At 41.5% G+C, this 21,980-nt stretch overlaps 1 protein-coding gene across 1 annotated transcript; it reads left to right on the top strand.

The window, feature by feature from the left end:
- Positions 1-1,875: 1,875 nt before the first annotated feature.
- On the top strand, positions 1,876-19,377 carry ppp1r2 (protein phosphatase 1, regulatory (inhibitor) subunit 2). The gene is made up of 6 exons (XM_030727936.1): positions 1,876-2,251; positions 11,367-11,474; positions 11,603-11,686; positions 14,282-14,382; positions 16,230-16,397; positions 16,766-19,377. Exons 1-6 carry the CDS (start codon positions 2,124-2,126, stop codon positions 16,783-16,785), a joined length of 609 nt encoding a protein of 202 aa, XP_030583796.1. The 5' UTR covers positions 1,876-2,123; the 3' UTR covers positions 16,786-19,377.
- The last annotated feature ends 2,603 nt before the right edge of the window (positions 19,378-21,980 follow it).

The following is a 21,980-nucleotide window of genomic DNA, read 5'->3' on the forward strand; positions in this document are numbered from 1 at the left end:
GTGCAGCTGCAGAGAGCAGCCAACTCCTCATCCTCAAACTCTTTATCACCAAAAACCTTTTGAGCTTGGCTTGGCGTGATCCTGGAGGTTGTGACCCTTTGAAAATTTGATGCCGGCCCACTGCTGCTGCCTTCAGAGCCTTCAGAAACCTTGGTAGAAGCAGGTGAACATAGCGTGGACTATGGTCAGAAAGCATGTCCACTCCATGGCCTGATAGTCTTGGATCTGGGGAATACAGAGTCCTATCCACATCTGTCACCCATCAGTCCAGCTGCATGTGGATCTCCCATCAACTGCATGAAACACCATGGCCAGTGCCTGAGTGACAACTGAAGAGGCCTAATGAGCTTATCACTCTGTATCTGCATAATCTCTGCCTTTTATTTTAAAACAAGGGCAGGAAGACAGAAGTCATGGATATATAGTCAGCCTATATATTTGAAAATGTGCTTGTGAACGCAAGAGGAAATTGCTTATATTTGGAAGCTAAGAGCACTAATGCAACATGTGTCCTCACGCAGCACACTCCCAGTAATGGTTAAAGACAGCAGTTGGCGTTTGTTTTAAATGAAAGAAAATGTAAAATAGTATTAGACAACAAATTAAACAAAGCAAATGGTAAAATGATGATGTTCTGTAAACACCAGTTAGACCACTAGAAGGGTAAATAATAATACAATAAGGAGGAATTTATTACAAAAGCATAGTCTATGCAACTTCAAGTGCTGTAGGAAATATAACTACAATTGAATAACCCAGGAACACCTTACTTTAAGGCTGGACACTGTAGAGATATGACTTTTACAGGGTTTATGTGAAATGATGTACAAGGTAAGAGCAAATTTAATGTGTCACTGACTGAACCAAGGAGCAGGGGGAAATCTTGAAAAACAGGGAAATATACTCAAGGGCAAAAAAAAGCCGCATTTTTTTGATTGAACTTCAAAAATCACATTTCACGGGTTATAGCTGAAGTATATTTGTGGCAATTTTGAAAACAGGGATTTTATTAACTATGACCATAATAACAAAAATTTTATGTTCTGAGCAGCTGAAAATGGGTGCTATGCAAACCACCACAGGCTCAGCTGCATGAGCTCTATGTAGTCATGCATGAGCAGAGCACCAATTCAGACACTTACCCACAAAAGAGGGGAATGCATGTAGAGTGCAAATAAGTGGATCATGCTGCTGAAGTGATTTGACATTTTCCCTTAGATATTTGGAAACATGTCCCCTGTGAAACATGTGCTATTCTAATTAAAAATATCTGCTATGGGGTCAATCTATGGAAATGTCAGTTTTTGTGATCCTGGCATTTACAGAAATATTAAGCTTGAAAATTTATTTAGGGTTACAATTTAGTTCTATTTTAAAATAAAACAAAATGTTATTTGAACAGTTAAACCTCTTTGAGCCTATCACAGCTGCCATGGGGCAAAAGGCGGGATACATCCTGCACAGGTCGCCAGTCTTATTAAAAAATACATGTAAAGAAAGTAATGGTTTCCTGGAATTGTGTCATAAGAAAAGTCTGTTATTTTTAAACAAAACACTACAATGATGACATAATCTGGCTTACTTTCACATGTTTCCTGAAACTCTATAAAGAATTCCTCTTGGTAAATCTATTATCTCTTCTTGTTTATCAGAATTTTTCTGTTTTATCTCATAATTTCATAGTTATGTCATATTAAAATATTTCATATTTTCTAATTCAAGACATCTTGCCATCCCAAAATCGGACATTTTTGTAGAATTGACCCTGTGAATTAAAGTTGACAGCCTACTCTTTAAATTTTAATTTCCCAGCGCATGAACGCAGCACCACATGAAAATGAAATCTCGTTTTAAAAACCTCGCGATGGTTCGCGTCGATCCGACCCGCTAGTAGAGCTGTTGTTACCCCGCCGCCCAGCCAGTCAGAGAACAAATAGTAGACATGCAGGATCCTGACTAGATTTCTCCCGAGTTTGAGGACGCGCATTGAGTTATGACGGAGCGCATCATTAAACCAGAGTCTGTGTTTAGTAACTGAATCGTAGAAATCACAGAATAAGAAAATCAGCGCAGGAGAAATAGTTCCAAAAAGCCAGCCCCGGTCTGACAGTCAGCGTGTGGGAATGGCAGCTCCCCGGCCGATAAAAGGCATCTTGAAAAACAAGAACAGCGGTACAAACAAGTCGCTGCCCGACGACCCACCAAGAGAGATTACAGAACAAGTCCCCGGGCTCTCGGAGGATGACCAACAGTAAGTTTTTACTGAGCTGCACTGAGGCTGGGAGCCAGGTAACGTTAGCTAACGATGGCTAAACACTTGTTAGCCTTTCTTAACCATTACCCCGCTGTCACCTCATTGGCTGTTAATGTTAGCCGGCAGTGTGTGCTGCCGGAATCACAACTTTCTGGGTGTTTCCTGCAACTGCTGGACTGTGGCGTCTCGTCCCTGATTTAAACTTCGATTGCAAGAATAATCGAGCGCTAACCCTTGACGTTTACCCAGGTTAGCCAGTGATAACGGTCACGACAGGCAGTGTGACTGTAACAGCTGCTAACAGTCGGTTATTCCGGTAGTTAGAGGTTCCAGTACCTGCCACTTTCGAGCAGCATGAATCAGCAGTAGTTAAAGGAGGTGTGTAGCAGTTACCGTGATATTAACAGCTGCCAGATGACCATTATCATGATAGGGAAAATAATATGAAGTTAAACAAAAGTGGCGCGCTTTTATATGGACGTTCAGGCTTATATTATTGCGAGAGGATTGCGGATCTAAACCTATTAATCTGATAAACCTTCTCTCCCAGTGTCTTAGTAGGTTTTTAAGAAGCAAGTGGTTTGTTTTAAGGTCGTGGATTAAGAAAATCCTGTGCATATAAAAAAAAAAGTACGCACACTGTAAATACTGTATGGTGCTGTATCTGGTAAAGGTTATATTAAGGTGATCAATAGCTACACCATTTATACCATAATGGAAAACACCATAATCAGTTGCTAGACTACATTCTCTCTACTGCTTAAACTTTAAACTAAAAATGCGTTGCCCGGAACTGATGTCAGATCTGCGTCCTCTTCCATTCGCCTCTCTGTTGACGAACACTTAATGTTATGTCTGACCCTGACACTGAAGCTACAGTCTGTGGTAAACAGGGTTGTCCTCATGTGATAAAGAAATGTATTTATTTAAGGCATTATAGTCCATTTGACTATAGAGGAACAAAACAAAGAATAAAGAATTATTCCAAGTGTTTCTAGATGCAAGAGAAATGTCCTGTATCACTTGAAGAAGGCATCATTATCATCAGATTTTCTGATTCAGTAAATCGACACATAAATTTACATTTTACATTTCTTAACCATGGTGGAAGCTTGAGCAAGATCCTGAATGCATCATTTTACGCCACCTGAAGCTTTTGCATTTTTTGGTATACTGTAAGTGCACTGCAAATGTGCTGTAAAAGAGCTGTCATCCCTGATGATGTGACCCAGATATCTAACTTTAGTTGCCACATTTAAAACTTTATCCCTCAAACAGGGAAAATTTTTGCTTCAGATACTGCTTAGTTGAGATGTTCATTATAGCACTCTTTTGAGTTCAATATAGTGCTACAAATGGACCCTTAGCGGCTGCTGCAAGCTGGCAATGCAAGGAGATAAAACAACTAAATCGTCCACATACATCAAATAATTAATAAGGCTTTGCCCAATCACGCATCCAGTATTCTGCTTGTTTAGTGTTTTAGAAAGGTTATCCATATATAAGTTGAAGAGAACAGGTGACAGTATCCCACCTTATCGAATCCCACTGGTTTCTAAAAAGAAGGGTGTAGATGTCCTCCCGCCCCATCGAACTTGCATAGTTTGATGTGATTAATGCGTGATCCTTATCAGCTATGAGGGGACACACTCAGCTCTCATAACGCTGCTGTTGAATGTTCATGATGGTCAGTATGACCTCTGCTTTCTAAACACATATAACGCGACCTTTGATTCCAGCTGTGTATCAGATTTTATGGATAGCTTGCGTTGTTTGGCTTAACTTCCAGCCTCATGTTGGCCAGGGCAACTGCTCATCTAACCACTAGAAGTAAGCTAAGATGTCAAGCATGTATAATGGCACGGGGGGAGGCTTCTCAGATTCGGTCAGGACCATTATAGGACAAATAAATAAGAGTGGGCCAATAGTCTCACAGTTTAGGGATGTGACTGGGGTCCCTAATGAAATGCTGATATGCAGAAACCAGTGCAGAGAACTGCTAAATCAGCCATCCTGTTGGCTGTTAGGTACTTGGCTTGAGCTTTGAGTTGGCAAGAGCTGGAGGTTAGTGTCTCTCTGACTGGAGCCTCACCTTCTAATATGCGCTTGATTGTGGCAGCGAACACAGACGAAATGACCGGCCAGGTTAGGTCATTTCCACAGCCAACTCTTCGTCTCCTCTCTGCCCTTGGGAAATTGTGCGTAAGCAGAGTTTTGATGCTGTTGAATTAGGTTGTATTATTGCCAGTAAGGTCAAATTTTAACAAAGGTTTTTTTTTTTGTTTTGTTTTGTTTTGCCATGGAATGATCAAGGAGTGGACACAAGCTAAAAAAAAAAAAAAGCATTCCTTTGCATTCTTTGTGACGCTGTGGCACTGCACAATTATGAAAAATGGGGACTTAGTTGGGTATTTTTAGCTGTGTGTGACATCTGAGCTCTGAACTGAAGTCTGTAAGTAAGTGGGAAGAATACCTGAAGCAAGAAAAAAGGTGCAGTTTTGCACAGAAAGTTGTCAAGGTTAATGCACTGTGAGGGGTTCAAATCCCTCAGTAGGATCCCATTAGGATCTGAACCGCTCACAGAGCCCTTGAGCAAGCTTACGTCACTGCAAAGCACATTTGTGCACAAGCTTTAAAGGAAGCATTGCTGAACTTTTAAAAGTGAACCCTGCTTACAGCACACAATGTAAAATATGTTGATGTGATGAAGTCAATTAAAATTAATGTACACACCATATGAGAGCTTTTAAGGCTCTACATGAACTGAATTCTGCGTGCTTTACAGTTATGGATATTTATTAACACCACCCACCTGCCAAATGCTGCTCCATTTTTTTGGAGCTCACTGGACTCTGTCAATATCAGCATTCATCATGTTTATGATTGTGCTCTCCACATGTCTTACCAGTTACTTTGAAAGTGGGACCAGACATTTTTTTACTTGGCAAAGGCAAACTGTGTGATTTACCATTCACTGTGCCCACTGTTTATCCCATGCCAGCAGGTCTAGACATGAGGAGCTCTCTCTGAGCTGCAGCGTGAGAAATTAGGCCATAGCAGGATGGCAGTTAATAGTGAATTCCTAACCCAACAGTGAATTGAGCTTTTTCTGTGCTGTTCTAAAAATAGCCTCTCTTTGAGTGATGAGGAAGTAGAGGAAAAAGAGTTTTCTGGATGGATCCCGTGTGCAGCCAAGCACCAAATCCACGGAGAACTCGAGCTGTACCATATCAACACTGTCTGCATACAGAGCGTGCAGATTGTGCCTGTATAGACATTAACGTTATGTCCTAAAACATTTTAATAATTTTGGATGACAAAAACCTTAAGAGGAGCTCCTAATAAAGAAAACGTGATATAATAATGACTTTTTTTTTTGTTTGCTTTATTCCGAGGGTTATTGGGCGAGAATCAAATGGTTAAGCAATACAGGAAGATGGAATGCTGCAAAAACTGGAGCGCTTGAACAAAGTCTTCAATAGGACTTAACTTTCTGTGCACAATGAAACCCGACTGCAGAATCTTCTAGGGTTTTAAAGCAGGATTTCTTGCTGCAAATGGGCCTTTTTGGGAGGTTGCTACAAACTTACAGCAATGGTATGCATATAGTTAAAGCAATGAGTCTGTGATACTTTATTGTGCAGGTTTTTCTAAATCTTCCAAAAGGGTGTGTGAGTACATTTATTTGCTAAAGGTTCATTGTACAGTGGTTCTAGTTTAGATTATTCTGGTGGTCTATATACCAAATAATTTGCCCTGTTTATTCTGATTCACAGAATAATTGGTAAGCTTCGTTTCTTCCCCTGTATAAAGCAGCAGTGCTTGCACTGAGCTCGACAACAACACAAATGTGTTTTTCCTTCTCATCTTTTTCAGTTGTGCAAAACTCCACCAGCTCGCACTGCCAACAGGATATCCTGAACTAGCTCTGCAAATATCCAGCATTCTTTTATTGTACGTGACCACCTGAGTTAAAGCAGTTCATAGATTTTCTTAATCAGAACGCGGACTCCGAGTCTAACTCTGTGGTTGACGGTCAATACAGTGCAGCTTTTAGAATTTGTTTTTTAATCACCTTTTAGATGAAACAGACATGATCTGCCATCCCAGCAATTCATGGACTGTTTTTTTATGACAGTTGCTACGAATTTGTAACTTATCCGTATTTCAGATTTCTTTAGTGGAAAGTTTAAAAAGATGAACCTTTTTAAGAATACAGAGTAAACGTGCATTTGGTATTAAAAAAAAAAAAAAAAAGATCTAAAAACAGTAAATAAAGTGTGGATTATCCTTATCCACTTCATTTTTAAAGCTGCTAAAAACCAGCACTATTTCTTGTCCCTTCAATCACCCGCTGCTATTTAGTTAACAGTAGTGTTTGAACCTCACACCCAGTCATATATAATTCATTGACGCCTCCATGAAACTCGACCTCTCCTTCACTGTCTTGCAGGCTTCAGCTTGACCGTGCGATGTAGAGTCTGACTGGTAGGCAGTGAATCTCTGATTTTCCAAAACACGGACAGTAAACAAAACTTCGTGAAGCTCTCGGACATTTTACTCTGTGCAGGTCAGAGGTGTGTTTCCAGTTTCAACCCGAAACACAGTCGGCCAGCCAGCTTCTCCACCGAGGAGAAAAGGCAGGATCAACAGGTGTCTGACAAACTCTTGTCTACAGAGTTAAAGTGTGACCGCAGAAGCAGTAAAGTACCCAGATATCATCACTCTTTAGTGTCTCATTTATTCATGACACAGAAATGGGCAGTAATTTAGTATGATACCGCCTGTGAGTGGAATTTTGCTCAGACAAAATGAAACATTTGACCTCTGAAGTTTAGGGTTTGTGACGTGTTCGTCGTTGCTAGCGCATTTAATTTGCATTCCACCCTCGTCTGCTTCTTCTCTGAACGTTTTTCTCTACAGTCTTGAGCAGATCAGAGGGACTTAAGGAGTAGTTTTCGTCCTAATTCTGGCTGGCCGTCTATCAAACTTTGTGTAATCATTCTCTGTGCTGTACCCGAGGGTCTACACACTTGTGTTGTGTGTGTATCCCCCCAAAAATTGAGAAAATCTAAAATGTTAAATTCTGATTATGTTTTCATTTTACTGACCTGCCAAGTGGGCCATTTAAAAAGTTGCTGTCGTGTCTAATGATTGTCAGAATATTGGGCTGTGACCTTTGTAAACATGAGCAGAAGTAGGCCACTTTTACACATGTGGTTTAGTTCAGTTGACAGACATCTTTTTGTAACACTTTTGTAACAGTCAGCAGATGGATTTAATAGGAGGTTATGCTAGAATTCTTTATTTGCTATCACAGAAACCTGGTATTAGTCTGTTTCGGGGTTTTTTCCCCCTCTCTCACACCACCACAATCAGCACCAAAGTTAACTGAGAAGCAGATGCACGCTGTCCTTCATTTCAGTCTCGACTCAGTTGTGTGGTCCCCATCAGTGTTGATTAAAAGAAAAGGAAGAAAATGATCACTGAAATCCAAAGTAAAACTGGGAGGGACAGTAAAAACTGATGATCTCTTCCCTCATTTCTTCCCTGGCTGCTACTGCTTTAAGGCTAATTTTCCACACTCTGTGTTGTAAATATTTAATCCGGCACTTTAATTTGGTTTAATTAACTGTTCCCTTTGGCGCGCTTCCTTTTTGTTTTGTCCACGTGAGCCAGGTCATGATTCTCGTGCGTAGAGTATTTGGAAGCAGTGTATTTTGTGCATTTTGAGTGACCTCTGTAAAAACAAGAGCCCGCTGCCGTTACTGTCGGTGGGCTCGTGCTGCGGTAGAGGGCACAGGGCTGGACCTTTCCTCACCGCCCTCTGCCTATGCCACCTGATAGCACGGCTCAGCTCGCAGTGATGACTCACTCTATTTAATGAGTTTTCCTGAAGCGTTGTGTCGCCAGCTGTTGACCACCCTCGAGAGGAAGTCATCATCACATAAGAGATAGAGCTCTATATTTAGTGTGTACTAGTAGTTGATGGTGTCCTGTTTTCTTTCTTTTTTTTCTTCTCCTGCAGAGGCAGGTGCTTCATCTTTGCGTTACAGTTTTAGTGATGCTCTTAATGACTTGGTGGGGGTCAAACAGGGTGGTCTGCTTTTGTTTTTTGTTGAGCAATTATATATGGCACACTAGACCTAAGGGAGGAAAAACATTGTAATGCACAAAATCCTGTTTATTTCTTAGACCTGAGCCTGCTTTTATGTTGTTGATGAAGCTGTCCTTGTCTTTAGTGTTTTCTGATTTGACTCTTGCAGCTGTCTTACCATCTCTGAAAAAAAAAAAAAATTCCCAAGTAGAAGGAAGACAAATTCATCCTTGAAAGAAGCCAGAGTAGTCTCAGATCAGAAAGCTTTTGATGCAGATAAAACCTTTGAGGTTGCTATATTTATTATTTATAAAAGTGCACATTGTGCATTTCATTACAAAAAGCAGCTGTTTTTGTTTACAGAGTATAGTGGGTGTTGGTCAAGGGTATTTTATCAGTGAAACTCTGACCTGTGTGTGTCCGCCTGTTTAGAGTAGTTTCTTCAACCACTCGGCCACTTTGTTAACACAGTGCAGCTCGTTTTCCCATCTGGTGTCAAAAGATCTTACACAAAACTCTTGAACTTGACAGTTGGAAGGTTTAGTTCAGTGGCGACATTTGCTCATCCTTATGCTCTGTTCCGGTCTCAGTTTTTTGTGTTTCAGTGTGACACCTTGTTCTCCCAGGCCTCTTTCCCACCAACAGGGTTCCGGAGCCCGTGCCGTGATTTGAACCGTTAGGCGGGTTTTCCACCGCCGAAACACTCAGTGTTCGGCCGAAAAACGGGTTCAATTCCGGCCCCGCAAGCTAGCTGGTCTCGAACCAAGAACGCGTGACGAAAGCGGCAGAAGGGCGTGACTCTGCCGTCTCAACATCAAGTTTTCTACCATATTACATGTGTATTACATGAGAAAAGCGAAGCGATTTTCACGGCTGTGTATTAGGTTGGGCTCTAAGGCTGAACTTGCTGCTTTGTATCAGTTCAGATCACAGATAAAAGGACACAAAGTGCGTACTTGTCGTCTTGCTCTAATTGCTGTCTGTGTTTCTCTCTGTGCTGCACATAGATGCTGCAGTAGTTTGGTTTGGACCGTCAAACGTATTTGCAGCACAAGAAAGGGGAGCGTGTTCTCCCACGTTTGTGCGCTTCGGCTTCCGTGTCCAGACGAGGACCCGCCCACACTCATACGTAAAGGAGCAGTTCACAGAAACGCGGTGGGAACGCGGGCCCGTTCTTAAGCGTTTCGCAGGTTCATTGGGAACTGGCACTGGCACGCGAACCGGTTCCTCAGCGGTGGGAAAGTAGCACCAGTGGAGTTCTTAGAATTGAAGTCTGAGATTAGTCCTTATCCATGTATGGGAAACCTGCTGAAAACCTACAGATGCATTAAACCAGGTTCAACCCTGCCCGGACGGCGCAGGGTGTTGCTTTGGGCAGGAACAGCAGTGGGTGAAGTGCCCCAACAGTTCAGGAACACCTAACAACATCCTGACAGTAAAAATAAGCTAGTATGTCCGAGTTTTTGAGGGGGTTTTCTGTAACACCTCTGTCACTTCTGTGAGGTTCGTGAGCACTGAGCATTTTGCCAGCTGATGAGATTTTTCTTTTTCTAAAGCCCAGCTGTGTATCCCTGTCAGCATGACGAAATAAGCGGAATGATGTTGCACATGTACCTTGGCAGAATGGGGGGGGGGGGATGGTCTGTTTACATTCTTTTCCCAAAAACATTAACTATGGCCTCTTTCCCAATGACAACTTTGACGTCAGGAGAGACAGCAAGCCCGATTGATCGAGGAGATACGTGCCGTCATGTGTCTCAGGCATGAAAAGGCAAGATTTTGTCAACCTATAGTCACCTAATCTGACATAGTCACCATCATAAGAGGCAAAAAATTTTTGTAATCTGAGTCCAGCATAAGTCCGTCTGTTTAGAAATGAACATGAACGCAGCACTTCTCTTTGAAGCTGACTTTCATGTAAACAGTCTAATGATCCACTTCATTCATGATTTGTTGTTCATTTGTAACGCAGCTGTGTTGATCAGGTCTGTGGAGCTTTTCAGGCTTGTAGCAGCAGGCGGTGGATTAAGCATCTCCTGCCTCCCACTCCTTCCTGTCTTCCATGATAATTGACATTTTGTTCCATGAACAAGATAAAACCATGATACCTTAGCAGAAGAAAGCAGAGGTAGGTTAACCAGATGCTGATAAACTTGAATTATGGTTCTAGGTTTGGCTGAGTTTGTCTGGAAATAGAAGTGTTAAAATTGTGAAAAGTTAGAAAACTTCCTTGGCTTAGAATAAACTGAAAGAGGAAAGAAATTTAAATGCAAAGTGGAAATGATTACAAGTAAGGCTACAGAAGTATAGCAGCTCGGGAAGGTGCAAAACTCTTGGCAGTGGAATAACATCTTCTTCTCTGAGTTAAAACAAATTCCAGCACCTCTCCTCTTGGCAGGTGGCAGGTGTTCTCTTTATCCTCTTGAGCAAAAATTCAAATTCAGCACTGATTTGCCATCTTTGTCGCAGTTCATTTCCTCTAAGGATTTGAAAGGGTAACAAGGATTAGTGTAATATTGAACAAAAAACCCCCTGGCTGAGCATGCTGAGGTGAAAACCTTATTCCCCAGATGAGAATAAAACCATTTGAGGGATTAGAAGCAGATGTGTTAAAGGGAGATGGAACCAGAATCAGCTCTTGAAAAAAAACAATTGTTTCAAATGAGTCAGTTGTTGGACTTTTGGCCTCATTCACTCACGGCTGATAAGCCTCAACACCCACTCAAACTCTCACCCGCATCAGCGATGTGTTAACCGTGACACAAAAGCAAAGACCGTGACACTTCCTGGTAGCTGCTGGGATCCAAACTGGTACGGATGACATTTCTGGGACTTTGTCCGTGTGTGTTCCCAAAATAATGTGGTCTGAGTGAAAACTGGGGCACGTTCGGTCCTAGATTAAATCTGGTTGCTCCTCTCCCTGGAGGAAAGTGTGCACTGGGATGGTAGCTAGTGTGCAGTGATCCACATTGAGTGACTGTCTCCTTAACCCTTCTTCTTTAATCCTTTTTACAGGAAGAAGTCCCAGAAATGGGATGAGATGAACATCCTGGCCACATACCATCCACCTGACAAAGATTACGGTCTGATGAAAATCGATGAACCCAGCACACCATACAACAGGTTAAGAGTTTAAGATAAACTTTTTGGTGTACTGAACAATATAGGTGCTGTACGGTTTATGACTTAAGTATTTTTCTTCCTACCCTCCTTCCATTCCTCATTTTATTCACTTTATAAACTTCTTTCAGGATGATTGGGGATGACGATGATGAAGGGGCACTGAGCGACTCGGACGGCCAAAGTGGACTTGCAGCGGATGACCTGGCATCAAAGTAAGAACTGAACTTTAACGCTGGAAGGCAGAATGCAAATGAAGAGAGGGGGTGCATTCGATGAGACACTATTATCCTTGTCCTTCAGCAGGAATATGACTCATGGCTTTCAGACACTTGGCGCCACTTTGCTGCAGTGTTACCCATAAGTCCCAGTGACAGAACTTGTAGGAACACTCCGCTCCATAAACATATGAATGTCTATATTTTTCTTAACAGCTGTCCCATTTATTTGTAAACATGTTTAACTCAGAAGTATGCTGGAAGTTCTTTGTCTAGAATATACTGCCACTGTATGGCTCAGTTACCTAGAGTAACAATCAGGACAGCAGCCTCTGTGCAACTATAAAAATTCTGAGGTTGTCTGCTGATTGCATCAAGTGTTTTTTTTTTTTTCCCGCTCTCCTTGACTTATTGCGAGTAGTTTCAGCGACCACCTGGTAACCATTTTGGATTGCAAGGTGATCACACAAGTCATGTAGTGGGAGGCAACCTGTCTCCAAACAGTTACGGTCTACTTCTGACTGACTGCAATCACTCTCAGGTTGGTGAAGGTTGGCAAATAATTGCTGTCTAATTTATAAATGCAGGCACTCTGTGCAAGTGAGTGCAACTCATCTGCAATGTATCACTTTGCAATAAGAGACTCAACTCAGCTGGTTGTATTCTGGTTGTATTCCTGTATAAAAGCAAGGTTGTTGACTGCCTGTGTCATTTTGCTGTTAAATCGCCATCCTGCAGCGTCACTATTTGTAGAGGAACAGACTGACTCCGTCTTGTCGCCGTTTTATCGTTGTCTCGAAATCGCTTTGAAGATGGCAACTGACTGCGAGTGGTCACAGACCTGGTCCCTGTCTTTGAAGCAAGCGTTTTAAAGGCAACAAGACTGCAAGTTCATGGTCGCAATAATTTTGTTCCTTCTGTGGCCTCCAACCACTGTTTTTACTAGTGTGACTGTAGCATTAAAGAGACGAAGGTGTGTTCTGCATTTATGATGTAGCCATTGTGTGTGTGTGCGTGCGTGCACATGTCCTATATGATTGTGTGTTTCTGTTCATATTATACTTGTGTATAAAGCACACCTGTATGAATCCATATTGTTTATATACTGTCCACAGCGTACACAGACATGTGAACATCAGCTTGCAGCTTTTTTCTTTTTCTTTTTTTTGGTTTGTTTTCATGCAAGCGCTTCCTGCATTTTTATTCACTGCACTAGCTGCTGAACAATAAGCAGTGGGTTTATAAGTGTTTACCTTCAGCTTTGAATTTCAAGGAAAGATGTAAACATGATTGATCCACTTATAGTAAAGGGAATGAGTCTGAGGTACCTTATTTTATGGAAAAGTCTATTATGCTTACGCAAATGAAACTCCAGCTAACAAAGCAGGTTCTCTTCCTCTCCACAGACTGTGGATATAAACCCTTTTTGGGGTCTGCCAAAAATTCCTCTATACAGGCAAACCTCTGCTAAAGCCACTGTGACATGTATTTGAAATCTCAACATCTTACAGCATGTATATTACTGAAACTAACTTGAATGCAGTCCACATCTAATCTCTAGGAATAAAAATCCTGAATTAGGAGCTAAAGCTTGAGAGCATATTGAAGGACGGCATGTTTAACAAAGAAGTGATTTGTACAATAATTCATGGACACAAATGGAAAGCAGGAGTGTGGATAACATCTTATTGTCTCCACCAACTGCGATCTGAAAGGTCTGTGTTAAGAAAGCCACTCAGAGCTGTGATGTGGATGGTAATGGGAAGCTTGAGAAATGTGTCTGCTGCGAGTTGTTGTGCTTACATAAGCGCATCAGCGCAGGGATGGGATGAGCTAGTTCGAGTGTGTGCTCTACAGACTGTAGCGATTAGCTTCGGGCTTGGAAGTCAATTAGCTGCCTTTGTTTGCTTCTGCAATGAGTGCCAGCCATTGTTTTACACTAAACCCTCCAGATAGTGCAGCAGATGCTCTTTTTCCTCTGCGCTCATCCTCGTCTACCAGCATCCGCTCTCTCACTCCTGTCATCCGTCAGCCAGCTTTTCTTAGCTGTACTGCCTTCCTTTCTTATTCACTGTATATGATATGCAGTCTCTCTTCCTCCTGTCTTCACCTTCACGATGCCAGTATTGGTGCAGCATGTTGGAACAGTGGAGAAATTGATGGTTTTCTCTCCAGCTGAACCGGGCTAGTTGGCTGGAGAGCAGTTGTACAGTAAATTGGAGCTTCCCCTGGGGCAGTTTCACGTATTCACTACCATCCACTCAGCCATGAACCATTATTCATTTTTTCCACCTCTGTTAAAGCTCTTTGTTATTTTTGTCTCATGCTTGAGTACTCACACTCTCGCATCTCTACGCTTTTCATGCTGCCTACTCGTTCTTCCACCTCCCCTAATGCCTCTCCATTTTTGTTTCTCTCCACAGTAACAGGTTTTTTTTTTTTTTTTTTTTATCACAGTGAGTTTCTATCACTGATTTCCTGATTGTAAATAGTTGGCTTTATTACATGAGTGCATAAACCACAATAGAAGAAAAGTAAAATGGGAATGGTTTGAAATCTCCTAATGTATTCCCTTTCTGTTTCCATCTTAAGGCTGGTGGCAGCAGAGGGCTCAGATCCTCGCTTCATGAAAGAAGAGGAGGAGGAGGAGAGCAGCGAGGAGGAGGAAGAGGAGCTCACTCCCGAAGAACAAGGTAAACATTTTTTTTTCTTTTTAAATCGGTCACGTCCTTAACTTCATTGATGAGATTCCAGTGGAATATTCAGCTCATTTTAGCGAGCTCGTCCTGCAGTTCACTTGTTTGTTTATTCCTTCCACCTTAACGCAAAGTGTTCTGTGCGGCTGTGAAGGTGACTGAATGCAGAGGGACACTCCATAGTGGAGTGCTGGCAGAGAGGGCGCAGACTGAGAAAGAGCTCAAGTGTTCTGCGTGCTCTTGACCTTCTGCTGACTTCCCTCTAGACAGACACACACGCATACACACTCTGTCAGCATACTGTTGACCGTTGTCTGACTTTGCCCTTCTGTGCACACTCTCAGGCACACACCTCTCTCAGATGCAGAGCTGTAAGTGGAGCTACACACATACAAACACACACAGAATCCATTATTGTTGCTGGCTTTTATATTTATATCCGGACCGTGCAGGTAACAGCCAGAGAAGAGTCTGGAAACTCTCAAATCCGGTCAATATCCTGCCAACTGCAAGAGCAGCATCAGCAGTTTTTGGCACACAGTTTGAGTCATGTGACACAGTAGGATGATAAGACATGTTAAAAAACAATAACTGCAGATGAGTGTTAGTGCGGTGCAGACAAACACTGACTGAAATCTACGTCTAAAATCTGTTTTTTTGCTAAAACAAGGCAGGAAAAAACTAATGGGCTTGCTGATATTGATGTTATTACAGTATTCTAACACTGTTATATCTGACTTTTCTACCTCAACAAATCTGTTCTCTGTGATTTATAAATAAAGTTAATTTGTCTGATGAACAGTCCCAAAGATGAGATTGAACTGTTTTCCAGGATATTATCCTTGATATTAGAAGTAAGCATTGATCCATTCACTTTCTGCAGTTTATCTGGGTCCGGGTTTTATTAATTAAACAGCGTTCCAATCAATAATAATGATATTAAATGCTTTTAACATACATTCAGTGTTTGTGTCAGACTTTAATTAGCCCAATGTTGTCACTGCACGCATCAGAAACTGCTGCTGCTTGAATGAAGCTCATTGTAACCTTTACTGTCACAGATGTGTGCATTAAATGCTGAGTTGCCCAGTGCCGCATCACTGACACTTTGAGGCACCAACATGGGCCAGCAGCGCCTCTGTTAGGTCTCAAACAGGCTCCACACAAAAGTGCTTACAGTACACAAAAGGCAACTGGATCAAACAGAAGAAGTGCACGAGTCGTGTAAACAAGATGCACTGTGACTCACTGCTGGAGGTCATCAGTGTCCTCGAGGATGCAGTGTGGGCTAATCAAAGCCAATCAGAGCGTTTCAATGACCACAGGGAGGAATGTAATTTGGCTGGTTGTGCCGCACTTAAGTCCTTTGAGTTGTTCATGGGTGAAGGACAGTGTGTTTCAGTCTGAAACTGTGACTTGACAAATTTCTCTTAGATGTCGGTGAAGCTGATCAGCACAGCTGTCGAGGCTTCTGTGTGGCGAGGTTGGCTTTCTTCTTTTAGTTGCTATAGCGACCCTCACTTCAAAGCCCAGACTACAGGTCATGCCGTGCTTGAGATGATTTTTTTAACAGTCTTATGTCTCTTGTACATTATTTTAGACCAACTGAAAACCAGCCGAGGCTGCTGCAGACATAGCTGAATAGTTAGTATATTCAACTATTGTAGATTGTCTACTGATGCTAGATGCAGGACAGTGTTGCTGTATGCTTTTACAGTGCATCAACCTCTCCATGAGTCATGATGGGAAAAGTCTGTTTCATCGTTGCGGTTACAACAACGTCAGCTTTAAACTCGTTGCTTTTGGCAAATTAAAGTCATTTCTAATGTCTCTGTCCTCTGTAGCCAAAAAGAAACATTTTCAGATGATGAGGAAGATGCACTACAATGAAGGCCTGAACATCAAGCTCGCCCGCCAGCTCATCGCCAGTGAGCTAGAAGAAGACGAAGATGAAGAGATGAGGGATGACACGGAGGAGACGGAGGAGATCAGTGTTGACCCGCCACAGGAAGGTGAGTGGAGGGCAATGGTGCGCTGATGGTTGTTTTTACTGACTTTTTTTTTTTTTTTTTTGTGATAGGTTTCAGTTAAACATGTTTTTGTGTGTGTGGTTTTTGTGTGGAGAAATAATTGTTTTGCTCATTAGTGTACATGTCTTTAAAGTATATTTGTACCATGTTTGTGGTAAAACACAAACCACATTAAACAGAAGCCTAATTTTCCTCAGTGTGCAGTCACTTTGATCAAAGTTTATAGTCATGAGTTGTTCCATTTACTGAAAAAGGAAACGGCTTGCTCATGTCCACTTTTTTCCAGGATGAAAGAGCTGCCCTATATCCACTCCTGTCTTATCTCATGTCTTTGTTTCTTTCTTCTCCAGCTGATTCTCTGGACTCATAGACGATGCCATGTCCTACCTTCAGCCCTGTGTGTGCGTATGTGTGTGTATTTGTCAGCTCAAGATCCAGACAGACAATGCCACTGCGCTCTGTGTTTTTCTTTTTTTTTTTTTTTTTAACACTGATCAACACAGCAAAACACCGCTTCAACACCCATATAACAGCTCTCAACAGCCATTAACTTCCCAGTCACACATCTGCCTCTACTTTTCCTTCAAACTGTGCAATATGACCTTCAGACACACTGGTTTTCAACCCCCACAATCTGTACGGCACACAAAAGGCGGCTGTTGCTCCCTCCTCTTCCCTCTCTTGTTGCCAAGAATTTCTTCCTCCACCTCTTCTGAACTTGCGTCGCACTGAAGGGTGTGATTCTGACCCTGAAAGGAGGATCAAGGCCTTTTTAAAAAAAACAACAAAAAAAAAAAAAAATACACAAAAAAAATGTACCAGGACTCCCGTCTGGCGGCTCCACACGGTTCCTCTGTTGGCCACAGAGCCAGCACATCAGCCCCGGAGGAAGCCAGGGGAAACCCCACGACCTCTTTAAAGGCGTATCCGAGACATGACGACGGCTCTTTCACTGATGTCTGATTTTTTTTTTTTTTTGTTTGTTTGTTTGTTTGTGTTTGTTCTTTTGCTTTATAACCCACTGCTCTGTTGCGTTGTCTTTCCACATTGAGTACTGTTTGTGATAAAAGTTGGTCAAAATGACGACCAGTTTGTTTGTGTTTGCTTTCATCTCCATTCACATTTATTAACAGTTACCCTGTAATGTCGTCCCACTGAAAACTTCATATTAGCATAATGTTGTTAAAATAAGTTAGGGGATTATATATGTAGCCTGCACAGTCTAAATTCCACTACAAAAACAATAAAAATTGAATGCCTTACAATGTTGGAAAAACTGACATTTGAATGCTGTAGTGCAGTGCTTCTCAAACCGAGGGGTGTATTGGAGCAGCATCTTGACTGTGGGGGTGTCGGGCTTTTTGGTTTCTGAAGGGGCGGCATGAGAGAACAGTTTGAGAGCCACTATTTATAGTAGCTCACCATGATGCTCTCCCATATGGCTATAGATTAATACTTACATTGGCACTTGGGTTTTCTCCTGGTATTTCTTAGTTTCTCTCTGTAGAAGCAAGGACGCCAAACCTCGTTTGGGTTTTGCAAACGTGCATACCTCATAGCACCAGATTGAATCCAGTGAGGAACTTTGACCTGTAGGATGTCTACTGAGGCACTTTTTTTAGTAAAGCTAAATTAAAATTGATTCTATCATTTTGCTCCTCCTGCATGTTAAGTTATTTTATGAGGGAATATTGCCAGTATCACTATTCCCTTATTTTCCTGGCCAGAGGAGTGAAGGTAATTTAAAGGGTGTTTTCAGAGGGACTGTAGTGAAGTCTTGCTGCTGAGGTAAAGCATCCACTGGGCGCTCGCTGTGCTCTTGCTTACATAATTTTTGCCTGTTGCATCAGAGCTTTGACAGAATTTGAGAGTACATTATTTAGCTTGTGTTTTAAGCTTCATCCCAGACTGTCTGACTTTTTTGAGTATCTTGGTGTGATGCAGCTTGGGATCTTCGTGGAAAGAGATGTTGCTGATGCTACTGACCTTAGAGGAGATGTCGGAGGTGGCTTTCGATGGTTTTCGTAATGTTTGCGGTTCCTACAAGTGTCGAGGAATTTGCTCCGTAGCCTGACTGAAAGTACAGAGGAAAAAAAAAGCAAAGATCGGTCTTAAGTTGCGGTCTTAAGTTGCACACTTGAAGTTTCTGTTGCCTGTGAGCTTCTGGAGACTCGACTACACTGTATGACTTGAGTCTAGTAAACAAAGAGGATGTGTATGAAATGAAAAGCATGCAGGGGCCTTGACTGTGTTTTGTGTTGTGATGTCATTTATTTTCCTCTGACCCTTTAATTCCTCACTGTGATTGGAAGTATTGAGCTTTATATTGTGGAAATATGAAAGAACACTGAAACATTTGGACTTCTACTTAAAAAAATAAAATAAAAGTCTTATAGTTTTTAACATTAGGTGGCATTTACTCTACATGCAGTGAAAGAAACACCTTCTAACAGAATCTCAGTATACTGAGCAGGAAAAACAAACAAACTTCCAAGCAGTTAATTTTCAAATGCTTCTCATCAGGAAACAGGAACTCTGAATTTATAGACTCATAGAAGACTTGAGATGATTGGTTCATCTTCTAACTTGGATAAAAGGACAAGACTGCTTAAAATCTGACATGAACACCCCATAGGTGGTTATTACCTGTCAAAAACATGTGCCTCTCACGTATCTTTGTACATGTGTGTGAAATGAAGAGGAAAAGCCCCGTTGTTTGTTGCCCGTGTCTCGGACAACTTTTTTCCCCCTGTTTGTTTTCTAAGGATGATAGACTGTTAAGCAGCCCCATGACTTTGCACTGTCTGTCTCAAAATGACATGGGTGTTAAATCCATGTGTTTTTTTTTTTGTTGTTGTTGTTTTGTTTTTTTTGTTTTTTTAACTACCAGATTGCATGTTCTTTGCATCGTCAGATTGTCTATATTTTGTTTTCTTTTGTCTCCGACCATTAAACAGATGTTGTTAGGAATTGCTGTCGTGTGGTTTGTTTTGGAGCTCAGTGAGAAGAAAATGTGGACCAAACGTGTCCATGTCTGATTAAAGCCACAAATTATACAGCATTTCTCACCCGCAGCTCGCCCAACTTTCCTTTCTTTTCTTCTTTTCTGGCTTTTAAATGCTGTCTTTACAGGAGTGTGAAGAAAGAAGCCATTTTAGGTCATCATTCGATTTAAAAAGAAAAAAAAAATGAGCATTGAAAAATCCATATTTAGAATCTATAAAAGCATCCGTTCTGTTAACACACTTTTCAAACTAGTGCTCGTGTAAGTGGGCAGTAATTCTAAAAGTACCCATTTAAAAAAAAAAAAAAGTAAAGTATTTAGTTCTAATGTTTGAAAATGAAATTGCAGAGACTTGAAGCTTGATAATCAGTAATCCACACTCACTGTCCACTTTATTAGTTACACCATGCTAGTGCCGGGTTGGACCCCCTTTTTCCTTCAGAACTGCTTTAATTCTTTAAGGCATAGATTCAACAAGGCGCCGGAAACATTCCTCAGAGATTTTGGACCATATTGATGTGACAGCATCACGCAGTTGCTGCAGATTTGTTGGCTACACATCCATAATGTGAATCCACATCCCAGAGGTACTCTACTGGATTAAAATCTGGTGACTGTCGAGGCTATTTGAGTACAGAGAAGTCACTGTCATGTGTGGCAAACCAGTTTGAGATGATCTGAGCATTTTAACAGGGTGTGTTGACCTGCTGGAAGCAGCCATCAGAAGATGGGTACACTGTGCTTATAAAGGGATGGATGTGGTGCTTAAATGATGCTCAGCTAGTACTAAGGGACCCAAAGTGTGTTGAGAAAAGATCCCCCACATCGTTATGCCACCATCACCCATCTGAACTGTTGATACAAAGTGGGATGGATCCGTGCTCTTATGTTTATGCCAAATTCTTAATGTTGCAACAGAAATCATGACTCATCAGAGAATGTTTTTCCAATCTTCTGTTGTTCAATTATAGATACGTTTTCTGTTCTTAGTTGACAGTAGAGGCATCCAGTGTGGTCTCCAGTATCAGCCATTCTCCTCTGACCTCTGACACCAAAAAGGAGAAGCTATCACTGGATAGTGTCTTTTTTTTTGGCTCATTCTCTGTAAACCTTAGAGATGGTTGTGTGGGAAAATCCCAGCAGATCAGCAGTTTCAGAACTACTCAGACTGGCTCATGCTCGGTTTGAACTTAAGCAGGCCGTCTTGACCATGTCTACATACCCAAATGCACTGAGTTGCTGCCATGTGATTAGCTGATTAGATATTAGACAGCAACATGCAGTTAAACAAGTGTACCTAATACCAGTAACTTTATGAAATCATCAAATAATCTTCAGGTCTACTTTTTAACTCTGGCACATTATTGCTGCTCAACAACCCCAGATGAATTTCAGAAGTCTGCACTGGATTATAGCACAGAAAATAGCATCAGCAAAAGCAGATGTACTTCATCCCAACCATGTTTCAGTCCTGTTATGGTCAAGTTCCAGTGTATATATGAATGAACTATGACAAATAGCAAGAAAATACATAAATATAAAATTAAAAGTAGAAAATTATAGAAAATATATCAACAATGAAATTATTTCAAACATAAGTTGGGGTCATAATGAGTTAAAGAAAATTAAGAAAAGTAAACTCTTAACAGTACCACCAGATGGCACTGTCACACAACACATCTAACCATCGGAGGATTTCTAGTAATTCTAAGAGGATAAAGCTTGAGATTCTCCGCAAAGGATTACTCCGCGCGTTTCGTCTGGTGTGTGTTTACCGCAAGTAACAAATGCACCATCTGGGGTCTCATTCAGCCGCAAAGCATCTTTGTGATGCAAGCAGCGGGGGGATTTGTTTTTATTCCTGGAGAAAAGTGTACATTGTTCACGTCACAGTTTCTGCAGAGCTGGAGCGGAGAGGTGCTCGTATACTTGAAGCGTAAAGCGCGGTAGAGCGGCTAAGGAAGATCCCGTCCGCTGCAAAGATAGTGTGATCGGTCGCAGAGCGGCCACTCGTGCCGGTTTTCGTCGTCGCAAGATGTGTGATCCAGCAGAGCATACAATTTGGAACTGCCACCAGGAAGAAGCAGGAAGATTATAGTTCCTTTATTATTATGATAATAAAGATTCATATTCTATGTAACCAGAAAATAGACACACACACACACACAGAATTATGAAACATATATTGAGAACACTGTAGGTGATATTACTGAGGTGGGACAATATCAGAAAATTTATGAGAAGGACTTTAGTTACAATCAAGGAAAAATATCTGAATTTCCAGATTTATGTGGGACTGCACAGCATTTTTAACCCTTGTTCTACATTTTGAGCCGCTCTGCAGGACACAGTCTTTTCTAAATTCATGTATGTTAATAAAGCAGGGAAGGATTTTTAATTACAGCCGAGTGCAGGTTAACCTGGCTTTTGCTGTCTGACAAGAACAGTTGCGAGTCACCAATAAGTCACCAGCGCTACAGATTTCAGTGAATTTGATGGGAACTTCCACAGGGAAACTGAAGGAAACAATTTCACACGGGGGAAAATATAAAATATGTGTG

This window comes from Archocentrus centrarchus, chromosome 4 (assembly GCF_007364275.1).
Source record: "Archocentrus centrarchus isolate MPI-CPG fArcCen1 chromosome 4, fArcCen1, whole genome shotgun sequence".
NCBI lineage: Eukaryota > Metazoa > Chordata > Actinopteri > Cichliformes > Cichlidae > Archocentrus > Archocentrus centrarchus.

Coding starts and splice junctions, on each gene's coding strand:
- ppp1r2 (XM_030727936.1), top strand. CDS start 2,124: ATGGCAGCTCCCCGGCCGATAAAAGGCATCTTGAAAAACAAGAACAGC. Junction 11,475..11,602: donor CCCAGCACACCATACAACAG/GTTAAGAGTTTA, acceptor AACTTCTTTCAG/GATGATTGGGGATGACGATG. Junction 11,687..14,281: donor GCGGATGACCTGGCATCAAA/GTAAGAACTGAA, acceptor TTCCATCTTAAG/GCTGGTGGCAGCAGAGGGCT.